The 26,637-nt window shown below is 31.3% G+C and overlaps 2 protein-coding genes across 4 annotated transcripts in view; one reads left to right on the forward strand and one right to left on the reverse strand.

Moving 5' to 3' along the window:
* LOC111623950 (unconventional myosin-Va-like) overlaps positions 1 to 7,855 on the forward strand; it is a gene marked incomplete at its 5' end in the record, with an annotated part of 101,017 nt that extends 93,162 nt beyond the window's left edge. The window contains 4 exons of the mRNA XM_023366690.1: positions 145 to 216; positions 350 to 435; positions 6,461 to 6,632; positions 6,736 to 7,855. Coding sequence (XP_023222458.1) covers positions 145 to 216; positions 350 to 435; positions 6,461 to 6,632; positions 6,736 to 7,008 — 603 coding nt within the window. The remainder of the gene's footprint in view (positions 1 to 144; positions 217 to 349; positions 436 to 6,460; positions 6,633 to 6,735) is intronic.
* A 53-nt stretch (positions 7,856 to 7,908) lies between these two features.
* The window catches only part of LOC111623951 (F-box only protein 28-like), a 39,161-nt gene continuing 20,432 nt past the window's right edge, over positions 7,909 to 26,637 (reverse strand). For 2 of the 3 annotated variants that reach the window (XM_023366691.1, XM_023366692.1), the window contains exons 4-6: positions 24,560 to 24,755; positions 16,779 to 16,938; positions 8,537 to 9,462 (exon numbers count right to left, since the gene is read on the reverse strand). In XM_023366691.1, coding sequence (XP_023222459.1) covers positions 8,820 to 9,462; positions 16,779 to 16,938; positions 24,560 to 24,755 — 999 coding nt within the window. In that variant the 3' untranslated portion in view covers positions 8,537 to 8,819. Of the gene's footprint in view, positions 9,463 to 16,778; positions 16,939 to 24,559; positions 24,756 to 26,637 lie in introns of all 3 variants that reach the window. The other variant, XM_023366693.1, reaches the window with a different exon arrangement.

The following is a 26,637-nucleotide window of genomic DNA, read 5'->3' on the forward strand; positions in this document are numbered from 1 at the left end:
GTTATCTATTGCCTACATATATAAATTTTCCGCAGTGTAAATCCAATGATAAAAATAGAGATTAAAATTATCTATTCATTATTGAAATAAAAGTATATCTTTATTTACATATATTTATTGAAATTTTTTAATTGTATTTTCTAGCTTACAACATTTTTTCGAATTCTGTCAATTCATGCTGTTGATCAAGAATTGATTTTTCAAGTTTTTAAACAGGTAATTAGTCTATTTGAATAAGTTTTATTTAATAAAACTTATTCAAATAAACTGTTTTTAAAAACTTACTCAATAAAGTTGATATTTTAATTATTAAATATTTAATGAGTATTTATTTTTAAAATCTTTTTAGTTATTCTATTTTATATGTGCGGGATCTCTGAATAATTTACTGTTGAGAAAGGATATGTGTCACTGGTCTAAAGGGATGCAAATCAGGTGAGTAGGAATGAAAAACTATAACAGTTTGATAAGTAATATTTATTTTCCATCTTTTCTATTCTTTAACAGTTACTTAACACTGTATAACAGTTAATGATCTATTAATTATAGAACTTCTGGTATATTAAAGAATTGAAATGTTTTTGGCGTTTTCTGTCTTCAGAAAGCATTCTCTATTTTCAGGGGTGAATTCTTTGGGCTTGCTTAGCATGTGCGGCATGCTTAAGAGAAAGTTTTGACTGTCATATGAGAACAAATATGACAATAATAATTTATTCTAACATGTAAACTTTTTTATCATTTGTGTGTGCTTTTACATTAGTGGCTAGCCATTTTAAGTCAGTGCGATGCTTGCAGGAACTCGATCGCTTGCTCATGTGGAGATTTGCTGCAGCAAACAAGTGCATGCACATGATGTAATTTGAAGCATTTAACACAGCCAGATTGTATCGAAAGCTTGCAGTACGCAGTCAGCATACATGTATTGCTACATAGGGACTAATAGGACTTAAGCTCTGGGCCTCCAGTGTCAAGGGCCACAAAAATTGAATTATCAATTTTATTATCATAAATTTTTAGTACTTTTTCATTATAATATTTCATGTGTAGATATAATGGGCTTTATAAAATTCCATACTTTTTTATTCACACTAAATAACATTTCTGCCTATTGTTTAGTGCTAGAGATAGGCCTATTATTCTTATTATAAGTTTCAGCATGCCCAAAAATTTTGGTCAGAATTTGCCCCTGTCTATTTTAAACAAAAGTTTTCATAGTTAGAATTTCATATTAGCTACTACAACTCAGCCAGGAAAATTTATCACATATTAAGAATAGAAATTTTCCATCATCACACATTATTAATGAAATTACTTCCACAGTCTGGCAAAAGACATAAAGATTGAGTTAATAATCTAATGCATTTATATATCTAATTCAATAATAGTTGTAAATAATAAAATACATTTATTAAAATAATGCAATTTTACTAATGATACATTTTTTTATTATTCAAGTGAAAATAATAATAATCATATAATTTGTAGAAAGCAAAATCTTTGTTCTTCTTATAAATACTGTAGATGATAAAATAAGGATTTGATTACAGCAAAATTATTATAAATTGTTGCATATACACTTATGGCCATAATTTCAGGAATTCACAAGTATACATATTAGCCACTGCTGTAAAGAAACAAAATGCAAGTAGAAATGCTTTCAGGCAACTTCTGAAGGGAGTGATGTAGGTGTGTTTAAATTTACTGATAAGGGAATGGTGTAAAAGTATTTTCCATCAGTTCGGGCAATTGGCATTGTAAGATCTTGTTATTGCATTGTATACACAAACGATGTTATCACCTTTAAATTGCAAAAGACTACTTATAGGCAGTAATTATGACTTAAAGAAGACATGTTGATGACATTATGCATGGTAGGATTATTGGGAGATTAGAGGCTGGCTGGCCAAACTCAGAGACAAATGCCACAGGAACTGAATGCATTATCTGTAGGCTTTGGCAATGATTCCAATGTGACCAAGGTGTTTGAAGGCAATACAGTAAAGATCATGTCACAACTGATATGTAGTCATAAATGCCGTATGCCACCCCACCAGCACAGCAAGCAAACTGCTTACAGATCTCTCAGCAGCATCAGGTATCACTGTGTCAAGACAAACAATTTACAGACAGCTACAGGACATCAGCCTATATGCCAGGCAGCCTGCAGTAGTCATTTCTTTAACTGCACAGCACATGTTGATCTGCAGAACAGAGTGTACTGAACACCTTGCATGGACCTGAAATGATGTGCTTTATTAATGAGTCCCATTACAATATAGAAACTAATAGTTGATGAGTGTACATCTGGTGATCCTCAGACGATTATAAATCTGCCCACACTGTTAAATGTAATTGTTCTTGAGGTGGAGCCTTTGTTTGGGGTGGTATTGTTAGGGCCTTGTATGCCACTGCATGTGTTCAAATGTGTACTGTAACAGGCCAGATTTATAGGGATATCATCCTGCAGCAGTATGTGCAGCTTTTTAGAGATGCACTTGGTCCTGGGTTCATTTTGATGAATGATAATGCTTCCCCCCACAGGTCTGGCTTGGTTTAGGAATATCTGGAAATTGAGAACATAAGGTGTCTGGACTGGCCACCCTATTCACCAGACTTAAACCCCATAGACATATATGGGATGCCCTTAGTCACAGAATTGCAACACATCATCCTTTACCACAGACTACTGCAGAGCTCTAGAGTACTTGTGCAAGAGTTGGATTCATTCCAGAAACTGCTTGTGACATTATAAACAGTATGCCAAACTGCTATGTAGCATATAGTACCATTTACAGCAACCATACACGCAATTAAGCTTCACAGGACCACAGTGTGACATCATGGCACAAGCAGTGTCATACAGGACAGTCCATGTCCATTTCGTTTTCCCTTTTTTCCAATGGGTTAGATGAATACAAACTTCTTTTCTCACTTAATTTCATCTTCTTATGTTATGTTCAACCTCTTGAAGTATGTTTCTTGCAGTTCAATGAGCCATTACCACCACATACACTAATTTTTAGATTATGGACATTAGTGTAAATTAATGAAATGTATTGTACATTTCTAAGTTATATATTAATGAATTTTCACGTGTTATTTAATTGAGCCACTCATTTTGCCAAATCAATTAACTCTTTTGCATCATTCATAAGGTATCATTTTTAAGTAGATGGTAAAAAATATGCATCCTGTTTTTTTTACATTAAATTTCAATTATAATATATCAAAGAAAATAATAACATAATAAAAAAAAATGTCTAGAAGTTTGTGAATTTTAATAACAATGTAAACACATCACTGAACACTTTAAGATACAGTGGGTGATTGGTTAGCAAACATAATGTTTTAAGACTGTGTTTGCTATTTGAATTGTTCATTAACTAATTACCAATTTACTATAGATTTTTATGGGAATTTGATTAATCCATTCTGGAGACCCCAAAAATAAAAAATTATATATTTTCTTACTACATTTATTTATATGTAATAATAAAAATACATATATACACAGTCTTGCATTTTTATCAGTCATGTTTTTTCTGTTTGTGGGGCATTAAAGAATCTGTCCAATGTCAATTGCTTCTCTCTTCTTCAGGATTTTTTGGAAGTTATTAATAGCATTGTCATTGTAGAGATCCCTAAGCCCATTAACCTCAACCTGGTTTGGATGCCATTTTAAGACTGTTGTTCTGACATCCTCCCACTTCTTCAAAAGATGTTTAATAACAGATATCGGCATTAATCCTCTTTTTTCAGAAGAAAACATATCTTGCCGAGTTTCTTGGTGTTATTCATTCAAGAGTTCTTGGCATTCTTCTGTCATCCGATCAGTTTCAGGTTCCATTATGAGCTCTTCAATGTTCTTTATTTCTTAGATATAATTTTTGTTACTCTTTTAGCTGCTTGAGTCTTCTTGATACTGTATCTTTCTTAGATAATATTGCATATAACTGCAGCCTACTGTAGACCTGTTCAAGCCATACTGCCCAGCAGCATCAGACATCTTCTGCCCACTCTCTCTCTCTACCTTTGCTATTATACTCTCACCTTTTGAAAATAAAAACCGATGCAAAACTTAATGAGTGTTCACTCTGACAGTCTCGAGAATACTATAAAAAAAATTCTTTGTCAGAAGAATAAAAGGCTGGAATTACAAGGGAGAGTTTCAAAGTTCAGAGGAATACTATCTGATCAGTATATATTAGGTTGAGTGTTGATGTCAACATCTCCCACACTCCAAAAAGTTTTGAATTGTTGCCTGAAGACAAGGGAAGACCAATCTGTATTCATTATTTTACATTGCTGCTGCTTGTGTGTGTTCTGTGAGATGTTTGTTGTCCAAATATAAAAATCTTTCACAAGTGTTCATAGTCCGAACTAGGGTTTCTGAAACGGGATTCCGGGATCCCGGTTGTTTTTTTAACCCGGGAAATATCCCGGGAAATTTTTCTTATCCTGGGAAATCCCGCAAATTTCTTAAAAATTCACTTTTTTTCTTATTTTTTTGTTAAGGTTGAGGAGTTTTGCAAATAGAAAGCATAATTAACTCATTCACTGCCAGAATACATTTGTATTTATTAATTTTAAACCTACCTATTAGTTTTTTTAAATTTTTGCTCGTTATAGCATGTCACAAATGGTCAATAATCAATATATAGCTTATTTGTGGCATGACTATAAAAATTCTTTACTTGTCGGAACCTGTAATATCTGGAATAATTGTGCTTACGCTGTCTTGAGTTTTAACCATGCCCAGTAGCTTCAATAAATGCCTGACGCCAGATTGTGCAAATTGGGCAAGGATACAAACGAGTACAAAGTCTGCAAGTATGAAGTTTTTCTTCATAAACCTGATTATTAAAGCCAAATGAATTGCCGAATTATCGAGCTCTAAGCTTGATGCCGCTATTAAAGCAGCCAAGGTAGACAAATCAAGAATACTAGAGAGCGAAAGAAGTACTACAATCTCGAAAACGAACTCGAAAGCTTCCAGGCTACAGGTGAAAAAACACATAATATCTGTCTTCTCTTAAATGCATTAAACACTATTCCAATCACATCAATTGAATCGGAAAGGGCATTCTCGGTGGCAAGACTTTTCATTACTAAAATAAGAATTAGAGTGAGTTATCGGAGTATTGACCATCTTTGCTTTTTAAAATCTTATAAAAGTTTGCAATATTTTGTATTATATTTTATTTAAAAAACGAAAATTACCTTCTAAATTAGAAGTTCATTTTTTTAATTTTTAACTCAATTCAAAACATTTTTTTTGTTGTTGTTGTATGCAGTTTCCAGCAAACTTTAATTAATTTTTTTCTATTTGTGAAAATTTCTACGTTATTTAAAGGTAATTTTTATTATAGGCCTATAGACCTAACACAGCATTATTAATATGATTTTGGAGGTTACAAAACTTTAAAATTACTTTAAAAAATGGAAAATAATTATATCATTTGATTTCAAGATATTTTGTATACCTTAAAAATAATTAATTCTATCCCGGGATCCCGGGAAACAGTTCACTTTTATCCCGGGATCCCGGGACAAGCAAAATATCGGGAAATGAGAAACCCTAGTCCGAACTGTTCATTAACTGATCAACCAATGTAATCTTCATAAATTACAAGCAAATTATCAACTACAATGCAAATAATATAGCTTTTATTTATATTGCATAAGATTTTAAATTTGTACAGTATTGATTGATTATATATATTTGATATTATATACAGTATTTTAAATAATGCAACTGAAGATTCTCTTTTTTAATAAAAAAAATAAAATTTTGTTTTTATACATAATATAAAAATCTTATTTTTATTTATATTTTATAATTGTCAATTAAAAATTATTCAAATTTATTATTATATATGAAATATAAAATTGTTTATAATAATAATTTGACATTAAATCCTATAAATTAATTTCTGAAGCAAAAAGTTTGCTCTTTTGAAAATATTACTGTGATTTTATTTCTTGCTATTATTAAATATTGTTTGACATAAGTATTTTTTTGGAAAGAATATGTAGAAAAGCATTATGAATAAAAGCAGCAGTGATATAGTCTTTTTCAATGAAACAAACTTTAATTTTATGAGACTGTGTGTTTAATAAAGTAAGAGTTTGACTCTGCCAAATTTTTTAATTGTTCAACTTTCCATTACTTCCAAAGATTTATCAGAACTGTGAATCATATGAAGAAAAACAATTTCAACTCCACTATTGATGGGTTTATCCTTGGAATTCTTTGTAGAATTTATTCCATTCAGTTATAATTAATTATTTTCAACAAATTTGAGGGAAAATATACTAGAATTTTAACTAAAATTAATTGGTAGTTGTAAGTCATTGATATGCAGTTATCAAAATAACAATTTACATTGGTTATTAATTTAATTTAAATATAAATAAGATAATTTGTAAATACAATTTTGTATTCTTATTTAATAACTAGGTATAATCTGAGCCATTTAGAACAGTGGTGTCGAGATCAGCAAATGAATCAAACTGAAGTGACAGACATTTTACAGCCCATCATTCAGGCTTCTCAACTTCTTCAGGCTCGCAAGACAGATGATGATGCCCAGAGTATATGTGATATGTGTAATAGACTAACTACTGCCCAGGTATTGTTTTTTATTAAAATTAAGTTATAATTATTGTCTAAAATTCTATTATATTAATATGAAGTACTGTAATTATATATTAGAGAATCTGTTTTATTTTAAGATTATCAAGATTTTAAATTTGTATACACCTGCTGATGAGTTTGAAGAAAGGGTACCAATATCATTTATTAGAAAAATGCAAGCTTGTCTTCAAGGAAGAGATAAGTTAAGGGAACAAGAACACAGGCCCAATCCAGCTATTGATCAGGGAACATTACTAATGGACACAAAATTTGCCTTTCCTATCCGTTTTCCATTTAATCCTTCTAGTATCATGTTAGAAGACATAGTAGTTCCTGATGTCCTTAATTTGTCCATGTTAAAGAAAATTTAGAATTAGGTTTCTTTTTTAAATTTTGTTAATGATTTCATCACAGCAGGTAGTAAAATAACTGCCTACGTTTAATTTTCTAGTAAAGAACTTCCATATTTGAAAATGAGAAAAATATTTCATTGATAACGAATATGATCCATTCAAATTTTATTATAAAAATTATAATTGTGCTTAAGATATAAAATTTTATTTAATTAATCAACTGTATAGAGTAAATTGTGAATATATTGTAATATATTGTTAGTTGTTAAAACCAAATTGTATAGATTTTATTGCAAAATGTTAGAGAGAATACTAAATCATGATTAAAAAAAATTATTTTTTAATTAACATAATACATTTTTTGAACTGTTAAAAATAACTTTATTGCTCCAACTGTTACTATTTATTCCCTTTTTGTTTTAAATCCTGCAATATCTATATTGGAATAGTGATATTGATAAAAATAATTACTCTCACTGTTTATTAAAAACTGATTAACGTAATTGCGTAAATTGTGCTCTATTTTTATAGGTTGTAATTTGTGTCAAAGTTTATTTACAAATCATAGTTCTCATCATTAATAATATATAGGCCCAATGTATTTAATTTTCAATAAAATCAAAAAATATTTAGTAATGTAATTTTCATTTAAATTATCCTTACTGATACAGAAAATCAAAATTATACCGAAACATGAATTTTTTACAGAATCTGTAAAAATAGAAGCATAATCAAAGACAAAATATTTTATTCATTGTAAAGCTCGACATTTGCCTTTTCATAATTTTGGTTTGCCAAGCAGTTGTGTGTAAACATGTACATTATTATTTAATAAATTGAACAAGAACAATTATGTAGAATAAAATTTTGTAGAGAATTAATTATTATTTGCCATGTTAAAACAGTAATGAGAAATCATTTTGATAAAACAGTTTTATTAACATAAAATAACTACAGAAAAGGAATAAATAAATAACCTATGCAATTTTATGTTTACATCACAAACTCGGAACAATGTGATAAAATTATTTTCACGAGACTATTTATATTGTGATCTAATTACAGGAAGACAAAATTTTAAATATTTAACGTGGCAAACTTTCTACAACCAGTAATAAATTGAGCGCTGATGGCACTGCCTCGTATTTTTGCCAGTTTGATTCAATCGTAGGAAATAGAATACGAGATCGGTTTTCGAACTATTGCAACAGACTGGTTTGTACTCGATTTGCTTTCTCGTGCTCAATTGGCAGAAATTCGTTTAGTTTCAGGTACTGAATCGGCGAAGTCCCAAAGAAATTTAAATTTCACCGAATTATTCCGAAATGCCTTGCGTTTAGATTATTAAAACAATTTGATTATAACATAATTGTGAAGCATATTATACACACATAATTATATCTTATATAATGAATAAATATGTTGCCACCATAAATACTAATGGTAACAGAGGCAGAAAAACTTAATTTACCAATTCATATTATAATAATGTCAGTTTTTGTGTTTTCTTAAAACACACTTTTTTGGTCCCGAAATTAAATTAACATGAATTCATGAGAATATTCTCACTATGCAGAAATATTCAGATTTTTTTTTGTGCATTTAGTATTTACAGAATCTTAATCCATCATCCAGTTTATAAGAGTGATTCCAAAATGTAACTTTAGAAAAATTTTTTATATGATCATCATGGAAAGAAAGAAAATTTATCACACCTTCAGTATTCCACAGAGTAAATGTGATGATTATTAATAAAAAAATGTATCAACATAAAATTTAACACTTGTTTTGTGTATGAATTATATAATCTGAAGATTTTAATTAGTTTGCTAACATTCATCATCATCTAATATAGAAACATTTTGAATTTTGTGTTTTGAAATTCCTTCATTGCTAGAATTATCCATTTCTAATTTACGCTTACAAGTTTTATGGCGACGTTTTTCTGTTGAGCTTTCTTCCCCTGCAGATATTTCGTCGTCTGTCGGAAAATTCTCGAAGAGTAGAGATTTGCTTGGTGACAATGGTGTCAAGATTGGATTGATGTGGAGACATTCCAGTGGCGTACTGTGACGAGCGGGAACGACCACAAATGGACCATTATCGGAAGAGACGTTTTCCAACTGGGCATTAATCGGCTTGAACTCATCTATAATGTCAATAATCCCGTCTCCAATATTTTCGTCTCCTTCTAAAATTGCTGGGTTTTTGCCATCTTTCAATTCCAAAATGGGAGTGATCTTTCCACAGGAACACAGGCTGGCAGGCGACTTGGAGCGCCAATACTGAAGTTCCGTTTTACAACGACTGAGGTCTTGCAGGACAGCACTAAGTTTACGTGAAGTGTTTTGAAATTTTTTGTCATAATCTTCAAATCGGGCTTTTAATTCCTTTATCTGTTTCTGTTGACTAGTCACTCTTCGTTTCGTTAATTTCAACTCTTGTTTGACTGCCAAAACTTGTCCATTATTTCTAAAAATAGAAAAATAGTTAAAATGTTGTATTTTTCAAAAATATACAATACAATCTGTTTTACTTTATTTTTTTATATCTTAGATATTTAATATCAGACATAATACAGTAGAACCTCTATTATCCGGACTAATTGGGGATGAAGGTAGTCCGGATAAGAAAAAATCCGGATAATCGAAAAAATACTTTAATTTGTCTTTTAATGATAATACAACACGTTTTCTTTTCGATGACATATCGGTAATATTAAATACCGTATTTAAATCGTGATCAGATTTTCAAGAAACAAACGTTCGTATTAAATTTGGACTACTACTGACCAACGCTAACAGACTACCTATTGTTTAAAAGGCCCTCTGGTGGCGCAAGAAGACGGATTTTATAAAATAAAAAGCAGTCGAAACTGCATTTTTATGAATAAAAATTTGACAAACTATTTATCGTTTTATGACGAGTAAAATTTTTTCGTCGCGTTCGCGGCTTTTAAGTAATGCATAAACCTTCGAAATGCGAGGCATAGGCGGTGGCCCACGTCGTCCATGCCTTATGCCGCCCTTGGTCATAGAAATGATGTAATTTGAATATAAATTATTTATAAATACGTATGTCAAGTTATATTTTTATTTATTAAAATATATTTGAGTTTACGACCACTGTGCCGGGTGAGACGTTGTTGAAACAAAAGACGTTATGCATTCCATCACGTACATAAACAGTGTCGTAATTCGCCAAGTGCAAATCAGCAAATTCGTAAAATTTTTAATTAATATGCATTTATGTCCTTAATTTAATCAAAATTATTCTTTTAATCACTATATCAGTATATTTCTATTAATAGGACTTATCATACTGGTGTACAAGATTGCAGACTCACAGTTACACAGATTAAAATTGTTTTATTTTCAATTACCTGGGTAATTGAAAATAAAACAATTTATATTGGTATATAATTTACAGGTAATTGAAAATAAAACAATTTTAATCTGTGTAACTGTGAGTCTGCAATCTTGTACACCAGTATGAGAAGTCCTATTAATAGAAATACACTGATATAGTGATTAAAAGAATAATTTCGTAAAATTTTTGTTTATTTTGGACAATCCGGATAATCGAAAATCCGGATAATGGAGGTTCTACTGTATATCAAATTGTGTGGACATTTTGAAAATCTTGTCGTTTTTGAGACAAATATCACTGCTTGATGTAAAAGTGTTATCTTTCTATAGACAAATATATCTTGCTCATGGTGGCTGCTGACATACTTCCTACAAGAGGAGGTTATAACATAGTTCTCAGGGATTTCAATAATACTGTTCATGTAGATAAGCTTTGGCACCAGTGGTGGATTAACCATTAAGCTAAGTAGCTTTATGCTTAGAGGACCAGAAGGGCAGGGACAAAAGAACTTAATGCCACTTTATTATTCATCGTAGGCTAAGATTCAGTAAGGATCCTTTGCTTCCATCTAAAGGCAAGTGAGGTGGTTAATCTGCTATTGTTTGGTCCAAACCTTTATTAAGCAAAGTGTGCTTGCTTCTCAAAATTTTCAAAGAAAAGTGAGAAAGTCCAAGTGACTTATGAATTCTATAAAAGGTTGTGCAAAAGTTAAGTTTGGTGGCTCAATGGTAGCATACCTGGCTCATTTGCATTTTGATGAGTAAACTTTTTCCAAATTAATGCAATTTTTGTCTATTTCCTATGTAAAATAATTGTAAATCATATAGGGTATACCTTTTATGAAAAACTGCATTGATTTGAAAAAGTCCATTCATTATGACACAAACCTAGTGATCCTGTAAACAAGTCAGGCATGCTACTTGGGTTTTTTAGCAGCATTTTTTTCTTTTTGCTCTATAAAGTTTCATACCAAGACTTCCATGCAAACAGTATTATTGAAATTTCCAAGGACCATATTGTAATCTTCCCTTGTTAAATAAAAATGATCCTCCAGTCTTCATATAGGTAACACTGCTTCAAGAAAACTCTTGGTTTTTTAAATAGGTTTTAGAAAAACAAGGTTGGTCAAGCTGAACTGATAGCACAATCCACAAAAGCAAATCAAATGTTAATTTTGTTTAAAATAAATTTTATAAATTCTTGGAATCAAGTAGTTGTTCAGAAGAATTTTTCACTGAATATATAGTAAGGGATGTGGTTTATAGATTCCTCTGGAATCTAAGTTATAATAAAAACTACCCATGACCATAAACAAAAATGTTCAGTTTCCTTTTGCACATGCCCAATGAATGGATTGAATGGAACATAACTTTGCAATAAAACTTTTGTTACCTAACATGCACGTGAATTTATAATGTCTGACAGACACACAAGTCCTAACATAAGCACTTTACTACAGTGGAGCATGCTAAAAATGTTTTATCTAAATTCTAGTTATTACCAAATAGGATTGAAAATTAACAAGCTTTATTTATTGATAATGTGAAATAGAATGTATCTGTACAAAAATAGAACAAAAAACACTAGTACTTTAATTGATTTTAAACATAAGCCAATTGTTTTTGTTACAAAAATATATGAACTGAGATCCATCTGTACAATTTACTAACAAAGAACAAAAGTGAATCTATCATCTAACTTACATATCAGTGTAGTATATATGCAACAACAAAAAATTCTATCTATATTATACTTGGCTCCATGTTATCCAACTTACAATTATCTGGCCTAAATGAAAATAGTAGTATTAATGAATCTGATGATGACAACATAATTGATACTAATTCTCTAAATCATTACAAAACCTGTAAATGGATAAAAATGCTACTGATATAAATTTTACTAAAAGTTTAATCTTAAAATTTTTTTTAATGTAGAAGGTATGGTTGCTGTATATTCAAATTCTGTGTGTAGTGTCCTTGTAATCCAGAGAAAAGGTTCTTTGTGGACGACCAAACAGCAGTTGGTTAAAAAAAATTACAGTTTATTTATAAGAGATTTTTTAATTATTCAAATGCATTTCAGGTTGGTTTATGTTCCTAACTCCTACTCTTAAAAATACAAAACAGAGTAAGGTTTATGACATTGGAATATATAACGTACCATTATATAATATGTAAATTCTTGTGTTATTATTTTTTCCTTCTTTTTTTGTATGTCATATTTACCAATGTCATAAACCTTACTCTGTTTTGTATTTTAAAGAGTAGGGTTTAGGAACATAAACCAACCCGAAATGCATTTGAATAATTAAAAAATTTCTTATAAATAAACCGTAATTTTTTCTAACCAATTGCTGTTTGGTCGTCCACCAAGAATCTTTCCTCTGGATTACAAGGACGCTACACACAATTAAAATTTTTTGTTTCACTGCAAAATAAACTTAGGGGTGTGACTTTTATTTGAAAACAATGAAAAATTCTCCAAAACTAAATTGTCCAAAACAGTGTCCATAACTTTTTATGAGGAGATTGTACACCATTTATTAGCAAACTATTTATCTTCAAAAATTTTTCTTTTACAATCCAAATAAAGTTCAGGTAAGGGAGATTTTCCTTTTTGAGGTCCATTTATGACTCAATTTCTTATTTATCTAATATTTTTTTTATTAAAAAAAGGGTTTTTTTGTTGTATAATGAGCAAATATTCAAACTTAAATAAAATAAATTTATTAATCATATCTGAATATACCATTTTTTAAGGATTTATTATCAAATTTAAAAACTTTAATAATCTTAGGCCATCTTCAACAATTATTGTTAACCTATTAACAATTTTTCTTAGCAAGCATTAGGTGGTAAAGTAAGATTGTTGTATTTTCTTTTGAATTAGAAAATCTGAGTTTATGAATTATAATTAGAGACAGAAGTGAGATATAATAAATGTGATCATCAAAAGATGTCTAAAAATTTAAATTTCCAATAAATACTCTCTCATTGACAAAGTTTCATTTGATTCCAAATGATTACAGTATCATAGCAAAGAACAATTTACAGAAACCTTCTTGTACTTTAGATAAGAGAAGGTCCTACAAACACTTGTGGCAATATGGACAGAATGCTTGCCTACAGATGTTGCAATTGCTCTGCCAGCTTCAGCTGTCCACATTCAGTACAACAAGTTATGCTGTAATTAGGGAATTCGATCCCGGTCCTTATTTCTAATCTCGGGATTATACTTATTCGATCCCGGGATTATTTCGGTATTGAGGGTTAATAAAAAATAAGAAAATCTTACAGAAATTAAAAATCAAAATTTAGACAAAAATCAACGTATTTTACGGTATACACCTAGTTAATTTAATCACTCTAATTAATCAGAATTACAGTCAGACTAACCAGACTTAAAATCACTGTCTTCATGTTAAATTTATTCTTTTTTAAGCATCACTGAGATCTCTTTAAACTCACATAAATTGAAAAAACTTTTATGTAACAAACTATGCAAATAAACGTTGAAAATTCACAAAAATCTCTCTTAACATCGACTAAATAGACTACTTTCATATAACAACCTAGTAAGTAGGTAGTAAAGTAAGTTTCTTAGCAAAAAGTATTTAAAAATAATATTAATCAGTCACATTTTTCTTAAATATAAAGAAAACTAATCTAATAGGAACATTCTAATTTGAATTGCGAAAATATGATCTGAGAAATAACAACGCATCCAGTGTCTCATCACCAAGTCTGCTTCTCAATTTGTTGCACATATATGCAGCTGCTGAGAAAACGCGTTTAGGTTTGATGGAAGTTGGAGGAATCGTTAGTAAATACTTATAAGCTTCGAGGACACGGGGAGGATGGAAGAAAACAGTCCGGTCGACACGGATCGGGATTGTAGGAGTAAAGGCTACAATCCCGATTGTTTCGATCATTGTAAGCATGTCTTTCTAAAAATAAACGCGTTAATTTTGTAAATTCGGTCTCTGTGTGAGTCTCTCAGCGTCCAGCAAACCACTACCCCGAAACGTAAAAAGACTTTCTCGCATCATCCTGACAGATCGCGGGCAAGGCGAGGGTCGTAACCTTTTCACCTAAGGTCGACCCCCCTAAGCGAGAGGCGTCGGGTCTATATTAACTACACTGGCAAAACAAGATGGCTGACACATTGACAGGTAAAACGCACTGAGTAGTGCTCTCGACTGCGCCAGAAAATCGATTGGCGCCCGCGAAAATTCAAAAATACAAAAATGAAGTATATTACCAAGTAACCCAGTGAGAACTGCTTGCCTATCATTTTAGTTGAAAATACAATAAGTTTTATTCCAAGCAAGCATCGCAAGCCCGCTTGGTTAATCTCTGCTGCTTGCTTGGAATAAAATTTCTTGTATTTTATATTAAAATGATAGGCAAGCAATTCTGTTAAAAGCACTGGCACTGAACGTTTCGCTTCATGCAGTCTATTTTGCAATTTTTTAAAAATGATGTCAATCCCGAAAATCCCGGGATTAGGAAAACTTAATCCCGAAAATTTTAGGACTGAAAAGTGGTCGGGATCCCGGGATCCCGATTTTCTAGATCCCGGGATCAAATCCTCTAGCTGTAATACAAGTTATGCTGTCTTAAGCATCTTTCAATAATTCACTTCGGATAATAGTGTTTCTTCGATGAATTTTGATTTAAAATTTCTAAAAGTACTATATTCATAGTCTAAATGTAAGCTAAAAGTAGAATATTTAATAATTCCCAAATGTAGTTTACAGCTATAAGTTAATCATTAAGCAAACATTTTTCTGTTATGTCTCAAATAATCATAAACTCAGACATCAGAAAATTAATTGGGAGTCTGCAGTATTATCTGACTTTTGAGATATGTTGATACAGAATTTTAAATACAATGGAAAATATATTAATGTAATTAGTAGAAAAAATTAAGACTATGATTGCTAAAGTATTAAATAAAAACACACACTGCTTCTAGACAAAGAATCATTATTGCGTGGATGCTAGTATATCATCTAGAGTAAAACATATACATGATTGTTCAGAAAGGTCCCAAAATTTTTGAATAGCATGCTTTTGATTATTTTTTAATTTAGTTGAATGCGTTGTGTCCACGGAAACCTCCTGAATCACCTTCTTCAATCTGTTTGTTGATATCTTGTTTTATTGATTAGTTACGGCCGTTTATGTAAAGAGATATTTGTGGGGTTCGGCAAAAAATTGGATCCGCAGAAATGAGCTGTTTGAAGGAGCAGCATTGTTCTGTGAAATTCTGTATGAAACTCAGGAAATCCTTCACGGAAACATCCCCTGCCCCAAAAAAGCTCGACAAGTTTGCTCAAATGTTAAGGTGATGTTGACTGTTTTTTTTCAATAGAAAGAATATGTGCATCATGAATATCTACCTACAGGCCAGGCAGTCAACATGGAGTACTATCTGGGGGTTATGAAATGCCTAAGAGACAGAATCAGACGAAAATGGCCCAAACTTTGGGGGAGCGTTGAGTGGATTTTTCACCATGACAATGCACAGGCTCATTTGTCCCTCAGAACTCATGAGTTTTTTTGCCAAAAACAAGACTGCTGTGCTTCCCCACCCACACTACTTACCTGACCCCCAAACTAAAAAACACTCAAAGGAAAAAGATTTGCCATCATTCCAGAGATAGAGAAGCTTATGAGCATTCTGGAAAAAGCATTCCAGAACTGTTTCAAAAAGTGGAAACACTGTTGGGAGAAAAGTGTATGTTAGGGAGGAGACTATTTATTACAAAAAAATACTTCACTTACAATTTACTTTGAAGGGGACCCTGACAAAGTTCAAGAACTTTTTGAACAACCCTTGTATAAAATTTAACTGTTGATAAATTAAACAAAATAAAATAAAGTAACATTGAAATGTTATCCTTAAAATTTTTGTATTTGCACTAATATCTGTTACAAAAAGCAAATTTTCATATTTTGGATGTTGTTCTTCATTCCACCAAATAATAATAAATGCTAAAGGAAAAAGTTTAGTAATGATTCCTTTTTCAATGAATGCTAAAGATATCCACAAATTCATGAACTATGTGGCCGCTGTATAAAACTTCAAATGCAGTTAAAGATTCGCATATTGAGATTCTAATATTTAAAAAAAGTGAAGTCGACCCTGTTTTCACTGATTGTAGTACCATTATGATAAAACCAAGGGGATCACTAGATGGTGCTACCATTCTAATATTTTGGTTCAAATTATTTCACTCTATAGTTAGTAAACCTAACAATAAAACTAAAATTAACTAGGTGAATCCTATTACATTTATTAATCTAAAAGCATTATCTTGGTTTTTAGACATATGAAATATGATTTAAACCAAATTATATTTGAAACGCTTTGTATAAAATACCACATATTTTATATTAAATTCTTTTTACCTTTTCATATTTTCTCGCAACCTCTTTAATCGTTTATTTACAGCTGGGCTGACAGGAGACGGTGGGGGCAATGAATCCAATCCAGTAACTGGTTTAGTGGGGCTACAAGCTGTACTAGTTGCTGGATCATCCAAGAGAGATAACTGTGTTTTTGGTGATGCTGTAGTATAGAAGTAAACAACAAACATTAATACTCTAAAACTTAATATAAAAATTAGATAAATTTTAAACAAGTTTTTTTTAATAATTTATTCCCAAATATAATGACACTAAACTAAACTACTATTAGAATTAAAAATATTCTGAGAAATTTTATAATATAAATAGCTGATAAGTAAAAGTAAGTTATATTTAATTTCCCACATCTTTTATATATATAAAGAATAATTTTTACAACAAAGTTTTTGAGTTTCTTCTAATCCCGTCCTCTGGTAAATTAGCCAAATTGACAATAAAATATACAGGGTGTCCCAGAAGTCTTTCCCTGATTACAAACATGCAGAAGGCAGAAAATATGACACATAGACCTGCACTTCAAGATAAAAGATAACATATTCAAGTTTTTGTGTGTGCATATATACTCACTGTTACTTTGTTTGTTACAGAACAATCACAGCCAATACCTATCTTGATATGTTGCAGTTATTTGTTGTGCCACAGATTTGGGACATTCTGGACTTAATTTTCCAACATGATGGCGTGCCACCTCATTGGGGGGTTAGATGTTCGTGCCTATTTGGATACAGCATTTCCGGGAAGATGAATCAAGCGTGGTGGTCCCATCAACTGGACACCGCGATCACTGGACATATAACACCACTGGATGTCTTCCTTTGGGGTTGTCAAGGACCAGGTTTACCAAACACCAGTGAATGACATTGCAGCATTATGGCACAGAATTACTGATGTCATAGCATCCATCCCACATGATGTTGACCAACACATGGGTGGAATTAGAATATCGCCTGGATATCCTTCAAGCGACAAAAGGAGCACAAGTTGAAATTTATTAATAAGTATGTATGTACACACAAAAACTTGAATATGTTACCTGCAATTCAAGATAAAAAATGTGTCATATTTTCTGCCTTCTGCATATTTGTAATCAGGGAAACACTTCTAGGACACCCTGTATTAAATGAAGTAAATATTTAAAATCTTGACAAACGGTAGTTAATTTTTTTTAAATACAAAAAATTTTGCAAACTTCTTCACTCTCCTTCTGTTTATTAATTATTAAATACTGTCTGCCAGGATTTTAAATATTTACTTCATTCAATCAGTTATAAGGAAATTTAAAATTCATAAGTAACTGAAAACTGCCTTTCATGACCAGATCAGATGAGCCAGACCAGACAATGAACCTGCATTTAACAAATATTTGTCTATTTGTATACATGCATGAATGTATGTTGATTTTAAATATCTTTTAATACAATATTAAATACAGCCAAATTTAGTTATAATGAACATGGATATCTAGTTCATGGTTATAATGAGCAAAGTACCATAACAATTTTAATTTTGCATATTTCCATACATTTTCTTGCAGTTATAACAAGGATACTTCATGGATATACTGAGCAAATTTTCAGTAGCTATGCAAACACACAAACATTCTTAATTGTTCAAGTAGTAAGAAATGCAATACCAAATTCTTGAAATAGCTAAAACTGAAAAGGTTATTTAGTTTTATGACCACTGGATAATTAGTTTTGCAACCTGCATAGGTCATAGACCAATTTATCACTTAACTTTCTTTTGTTCTACTCTCCCAATTTTCCTAATCATCGCTGCAATTGTAAAATTACCAAATACTTTTTCATAGAAGGGTTCATTTCTAACTAAAGATGTCTATAGGAAAAAGAAAATGTCTCTGGGTTTATCAAAAAGTATAAATTATTTGCAAGTTAGAATGTGGTACTAAAAACACAGGTATGTAGAAAGTTCACAGTTCTTTGCCATCTTTGATGGTATGAAATTATGAAAAAATAAAGCAAACATCGATTTTAAGATTTGTAGATAAAAAGACTAACTGAAATTGGACATATTATCTTGAATTGTTTAATATTAATTGTAAATATCTTAGACTTCACCGATAAAATTAAAAGTTGACTTTAAAAAAAAACACGTAATAACAATATATAACTATTAATGAAAATACAGTATAAATTACAATATAATTAATAAGTAATGTAGCTACCCTTCATGGATATAAGTAAATCTTGCAAGTTCCCTAATGCTTGTTATAACGGTGTGACTGTAATTTGTCCAAGTATTAAGCTATAAATGCAGTTTTTATTTATCATACTACCCACAAAATAACATCCCAAATAAAACAATTATACAAACAAAATGAGGTAGAAAGAGTAAAATAAAAGTATGATAAATTTTTATTTTGTCATCAAACTAAAATATACACAAAAAATAATACTTCCAAATTACTCATAGATTTCAATTTTTCTTGATCCACATTAAATGTGTTGAGTATTGAGCAAACTTGATAGCTTAAACAGTAAAGTTCATCATCTATAGCCACATAAATACTTAATGTTACTTTTGATGATTGATTCATTTGAACTAGTTAAATGGGATAATTTTCTGCGTGTCTCTGCAAAGCAGTTGTTGATTGTCTCTACTGTGACTTTTTTCCAAGTTAAAAGTAAAAACTATGAACTATATCCTATGATTTTCAGTAAAACAAAAACATTTGAAGTATTGATTTAAGTTTTACAGTAGATTTTAGGCTCTCTTGCCTTTTTTCCACCCTCTCCAATTGTAAAATTTACAAATAACTGTTTGTAATAGGTCTTAAAATACAATTTTTCCTGCAAATTGCATTAGACCTTTGACCATTAGATCTTGTCATCATAAAAAATTTTATATTTTTAATAATAAATGCTTTGTATTGAGAGGATGTGCTAGACAGAAATCCAGAAACAATAACATGTTACAATTTTTTAATTTTTTGCTGCAATTTAAAAAATTGTAGACCTATAAATTCCCACTATCTGTCCTTCCTTAATCTTGAGAACATGTTAGATAGGTGAAAGTCAAAACTAGATATAGAAAGCTTAGTGGCATGAAGTCCCAATTAACTATATATGAACTTCCAGTCTAGACCAGAAGTCACAATTTAATTCAAAATTTTTTCCTGAATGGAGTTACATAGATGACTGACACAACTCTGTTATTATGGTATGATGTACAGGGACAAGACACTAGAAATTTGAGATGGAAAACATTCTTAATTTATTCAATTTAAAATATATGATTAAAATTGCAATCTGGCATTGTAATGATGTCACAATAAATAAGTGCTTGTTTAATTTAGAATCCAATACTTTTAAACATTCTTCAAAAAGTTTTGTCATCATCCATGCATTTTTATTTGATATACATTCTGTAGGTTAGAAGGCAGGCAATATTCTGAAATCGAGAATTGGCAATTTACCGATAACTAGTGGAATAAAATTTTCTGATCCATCACTCTTGTAGTGTAATAAAATAATCAGCTGCTTTTTACTCCTTCCCCTCATAACATTTTACTTCTTTAATGCAAACATGTAGTCAGGTATCAAATTATAAATAAATCAGTCTTGTTGCAATTAAAAATATTGCATACTTTGTGACAATTTTTAAAACAATATGAAGCACTGACATTTCTGCACAAACAGTTACACTTGATATTTCATGCATTAGTTTGAACTTGTGAAACCATCTCAAAAAAGCAGAGAAAACTTTACTTCTGGCTTTTTAGTTATTTTGTGTATAAATATGACTGCCCTTTTTAATGGACTGCGTTAGTAGTACTGTTTGTATGCAACTGAATCTGGCAACACTTTTAAAGAATACTGTCAAACCTTTCAAATAAAAATAAGTATGTGACATCTGTTTAAAGTGTAAACAATAATTATTTTTACCTCATTAAAAATGTTGAGTTTTGTGCCAATAAACAGCATTTGTGGAAAGTTTTACTTCATTATTTTATTGCAAAGAAAACTGCAGCAGAAACATGCCATTTGCTGTTGGAAATTTGTGGTGAACATACTCCATTGAATACAACTTGCAGAATGGTTTTGATGCTTTGTCATGTGTATTGAATTCATTATTTTTAAAGAGCATGGAAAACCACCAAAAAATTTCAAGATGAAGAATTGGAAGCATTACTGGATAAAGATCCTTGCCAAACATAATTGGAACTGGCTGCTACATTACATATGATCCAACTATGCATTTCCATCGACTACATGCAATGGGAATGATTCAAAACAAGAAAGTTGGGTCCCATACAAATTGAAAGAAGGGGATATTAAATGTCAAAAACCAAATATGAATTATTGCTTCAAAGATTAAAAAAAAAGTTTTTTGTGCCAAATTGTTACTGGAGATGAAAAATGGATTCCCTTTGAAAATCCTACGTGACCAAAGTCATGGATACATCCAGACAAACCAGGTCCATCAATGTCAAAACAGAACATTCATGGAAGTAAGGTTATGTTGTATATCTGGTTCTACCAGATACACAACATAACCTTACTTTCATTCTACAACCAGATATACAACTCTTGTTGCAACCAAGTCAGAGAATCAATGCTGAATGTTACACACAACAGTTAATCGAACTGAAAGCAGCATTGAAGCAGAAACATCCAAAATATATCAAAAGACATGACAATGTTTGCCCACATGTTGCAAGATTAGTCAAGAAAACTCTAGAAGCACCTTGCTGGGATGTATTGCCCCACCTGCTGTATTCACCAGATGTCACTCCTTCAGCTTACCATTTGCTTTGATCCAAGCAGAGCAACCTTTCTGGAAAGTGGTTCAGATCTTATAAGGCTATCCAAAATTGGGTTGATGACTATATTTGGAAGTCTGGTTGTTTTGAAGCAATCCAAAGTTAAAGATTGGTTAATAGAAATAATAAAATTTATATATTGCCAACTGTAAAAAAATTATTTTTATGAGTTTTTACAAACAAACAGATGGCATTGCTATGGGAACAGTGATAGGACCAAAAATCAAGGAGATATGTATGATAGATATAGATAATATTAAAAATTTTAAAGTATCAAATTCTTAAGTTGGTTTGTAGATGATATAATCTTAATATACAACAGTAAAGTCATTAGTCGAGAGACAATTTAATTTTGAATTTAGTAAATAACATAACATAAATAAAAATATTTTTGAATTAGAAGAGAATAACAACAGGATCAATTACTTACATATTTAACAACAGAACATTGTAGATACTCATTAATTTTTTAAAAATACAAAAAAAAAAATTGTAATACAAAAAAGACTATTCCTTTATTTTTAGAAATTATATTTTTTAGAAATTTCACCGATCCCATTGTTTTATATTTTTATTGATCAACAATTATAGATATTATAGAGTTTGTGAGTATGTTTTAAAACAGTTTATTTTAGAATTTTATAAAGTATGTTTGTAATTTTATTGTAGCAGTCATTCTTACCACATACATATTGGGTGTTCTGGTATTGCTGTAATGTCAGAGAAGTGCTGTTTCTCTAAGACTATTGCTATAAACTTCTTGTAAGTATATCTGTACTTTTATTTAAGTGTCAATTACATTTTACTAAAATAATTTGTAATTTTATTATTTTAGAACCAAAGACGGCTTAAATTTGATAAAGCTAAAATACATTTTGATAATTTATAAAAAAAAGAATATTGTTCAATAAAGGCATTTTTCATTGTCTCCAATTTGTTTTATTTCCTCAGATTAGAAGTGGCAATTGATACATACAAGGTCTGTTCAAAAAGTATCGGACCTTTGGTCGGCAAAAATAAATTTATTGATTTTGAGGTACGAAACCCTAATCCCCTTCAAAGTAGTCTCCTTGGTAATGTATACACTTCTCCCAGCGTTCCTGCCATTACTGGAAACACTGCTGGAACGCATCTTTTGGAATGGCCATCAGCCGGTCCGTCGGATTTCGCACGATGTCTTCTCTCGACTAAATTCGGCTTCCTTTTAGTGGCATTTTCAGCTTGGGAAATAGCCAAAGGTCACACAGAGCCATGTAGGGAGAGTACGGAGCGTGACGAACCACAGGAGTATTGTGTTTGGCGACGAAAGCCCGAATCAGATGCGCAGAATGGGCGGATGCATTATCACGATGGAGCTGCCAAGTTTTGATCGACCACAGATCCGGTCGTTTGCGTCGCACTGTATCGGAAAGACGACGAAGGACCTCCTGGTAGTACTCCTTTGCGATGGTTTGGCCTTGTGGTGCGTACTCACGACACACCACCCCACGAGAATCGAAAAAACTGTCAACATGACCTTTGATATTGCCGCAGACCTGCCGCGCTTTTTTTGGCCTCGAGGATCGTCCCCGAAAGCCTGCTGAATCTTGCGAATGGTTTACGCTTGGGTATCGCCAATGTTTTTGGCAAATTTGATGTAATATCGCTGCTCACGTTGTTCAGTCATTTTCCAGCTTAGTGGAATCCGACGAGAGCGCACTACATGACCTCACTCATAGGCCGATTGCCAACGACTGACGCTTCCTGATAGGCCGATTGTCAACGACTGAGGCGGGAAAAAATTCAGGGCTGTGCATGACTGTCCCCCCCACAACTCCACCGAAGGAGGCCTCTCGCGTATCATTGGTTTACGCAGAAAAAAAAAGGTCCGATACTTTTTGAACAGACCTTGTATTATGACAAGATTATATTAAATATACAGTATGTAAACTAATTTAAAATATTTATCCGCCATCCTGTAAATATAAGGCAATGAGATTATTTGTCTTATTAAATTCAATATTCTATTTTAAATCTGTATTATATAAGTGTCAGAAAAAATTATTTATTATTTAATAATTTAGTACGGCTTTATGCAAAGAGTATATTAACATTGCTGCAATATGTGATTGCAGGTTTTTTTTATATCTACTAGTTTTTTCAGGCATTTTTTACTTAATTAACTAACTTTCAGTTATGCTTCCACAATATCCAAATGCTATCTGCTACTCATCTGTGTAAAAATTTCATTCAAAAAACTTTTTCCCACTTATAATCTTATCACAGGCCCTCAAAAAACTACTGGAAATTTTCCACCTTGCACATGTGATAGTATACAATTTTTTTTCTCACATAATCACATGCAGCCATCTTCCACTATGATGTCATCAAAAATGATATCCTTGATGTCACAACTACTTCTTGTGGCAATTGTGAGAGACCTCCATGATGTTTGTCAGTTATGATTGATTTAATGACATGGTAATCTGCAATTTGCTATGACCCTGAACATTTGTCTCTATAAGATAGTATTCTAGGCTAAGACCTTCAACAATTTAAATGTTTTGATTTTTCAGGGCTTTATTTCATGCCTGAATAATACAGAAAAATTATTTTCTGGTCCGTCTGAGAATTTCATCTGTCATTTTATTTTCATCTGAACTCATTTCACATTAACTCCCTATGAAAACCCTTGAAAGGATACAAGTTATTGTTTAATTTACAAAACAATAAACTAAACAACATATGATATTGAAATCTGGCATGTGCAGACTTCTCTGCATGTGCCAAATTTCACACTTTACACAATTTTTCAGAATTGTCTAATTCAAGGAATGGCATTTATGTACAGCATAATTATGAGTGATTATGAATCAGCAGAGAATTGCCACCTTATGAATATATGCATTTAAAAAAAACAGCACATGTGACTGCAGATTAAAATTTATCTTAAAACATACTATAACAAATAAATTATAAATTTACAAAAGCCAAAACTTACATGACAATGATGGTGTATAATCAATGAAATCAGTTGCAAAATAAGTTATTTCTGGAAGAGTATTTTCAATGTGTTCTTTAAAATATTCCATAGCCATTGTAGAAAGATCAAAAAGTTCATCAGTCACTTTATATGCACGACTTAAGCAAGGAGTGGTTTTAACATATCTTAAAATTCTATATACTTCATCAAGTATCTATTTAAAATTTAAAAAGATCCACTTAGTAAAAATATGGTAAAATGTTTTTGTAATTTATTTTCTACTTTTAAATAAAGTTTATATAGTAAAAGTACAGTTATTAATACTTTAGACAAAATGGAATTTAAAATATATCCACTTTAATACTTATGTTTGTTTAGTTACAGCATTGCAACACTTGGGTGATCTGCCTAGGGGGAATGCCTTCCAGGAAGTCTTTTTAAGGGTAACACTTATTCAGGCATTATAGATGTGGAGAAAACCTGGAAAACTCCACATGGCCAGCCCATCTTGGCAAGGCATGAACCCACAACCAAATTCCCAGTGTTCAGGGAATGAAACTGCTTGGCCACTGGTGGGCTCTTTAACACTTATAAAAATTATGTTTATTGCAAATGTTTTGTGTAAAAGAAAAAAAAAAATATTTTATTATTTTTTTTTAAATTTAAGTAATTATCAATATATTAATATAAGGCATGTCCAGAAAGTAAGTACAATTTGCATATCTCCCCTGTGCATTTTAGCAATGCCAAGGTCGTGCATGTGTAATTACTTCTTCACTCAAGAATGAAGTAGCCAAGTCACGTTTGTTTTTCTTTTTCACATTGAAGATCACTAAGCATTGGTTATAATGTTAAAAACAATTGAGCAGACCTCACCAGTTGTGAAATATGATCAGTAATTAGGTTTTTGAAATGAGAAACTTCAACCACAAAAAATTTACTAGAAAATTTCTGAAATTTATGGACTAAATGTGATAAGTGTTGTGAGAAAGTGGGTTAGAATGTTTAACAAAGAAAGGACAACATTCATGACAAGGAGTGTAGTTGCCTCCCATCCATAGTCAATGAAGGCTTGCTGCACATGTCGAAGACAAGATTCGTTCCAATAGTTCAGTTTTTGATTTGTTTGTACAGACAGTCTATTTCCTGACATATCAAGATCTTTGTTGCATGAAATTGTGACAAAAACACTTGCACTTCAAAAAGATGTGTTCAAGATTGGTGCCAAAAATGCTAATGGACATTCACAAAACTAAAAACGAGATAAGTGTTGGAATTTTTGCAGTGGTATGGAGAGGAAGAAAATAATTTTTGAAAAAAATTGTCACTGGTGATAAAATGTGGATTTGCCATGACACTAGAAAGCAAACAATAATTACTGCAATGACAGCATAGTGGTTTTCCAAAAGGCAGTCAATTTAAACAAACTCTTCAAAAAAATCATATTCAGTGTTTTCTGAGACTGTCAAGGAATTTTGTTAGTGAAATTCATGCTGCAAGGCAAAACAGTCAACATAGAAGTGTACTGTTAAATTATGAAAAAGTTATAATGAGCAATACACAACAAAGGCATGACCTACTCAGTTCCAGTGTAATGTTGCATGACAACACATGAATGGATGTCACAAGCATATGCAGCAGCTGCTTAAGTCATTTCACTGGAACAATTCACTCACCTCTAGCCTGAACTTAGCACCCAGCAAATTCCATCTATTCTGGCACCTCAAGACATTTCTTGTCAACCAGAGTTTCAAAGCAACTCTGGTTGGCAAGAAAGTTTTGTGAACCTCCATTAGTTTGTGAATGTCCATTAGTTTTGTGAACTTCCAGAAATGGTTCAAGTCACGGGCAGTGGAATTTTATGAACAGATATCTTCAATTTAGTGGCAAAATATGATAAATGCACAATTTGCATGGCAATTATGTTGAAAATTAGATTAAGCTATGTACAATTTAATGGTAATTAAATAATTTTTTTTCAATTGCCTACTTTTTTAAATAACTAAACAGTACTTACTTTCTAGACATGCCTCATATTAAAGTAGTTGTAACCAGCAAAATATTTGCTATAAAAACCTATCATTAATTTACAATAG

The sequence above is a fragment of the Centruroides sculpturatus genome, unplaced genomic scaffold (genome assembly GCF_000671375.1).
Source record: "Centruroides sculpturatus isolate CEXI.00-Female unplaced genomic scaffold, Cexi_2.0 scaffold401, whole genome shotgun sequence".
NCBI classification, from domain to species: Eukaryota; Metazoa; Arthropoda; class Arachnida; order Scorpiones; family Buthidae; genus Centruroides; species Centruroides sculpturatus.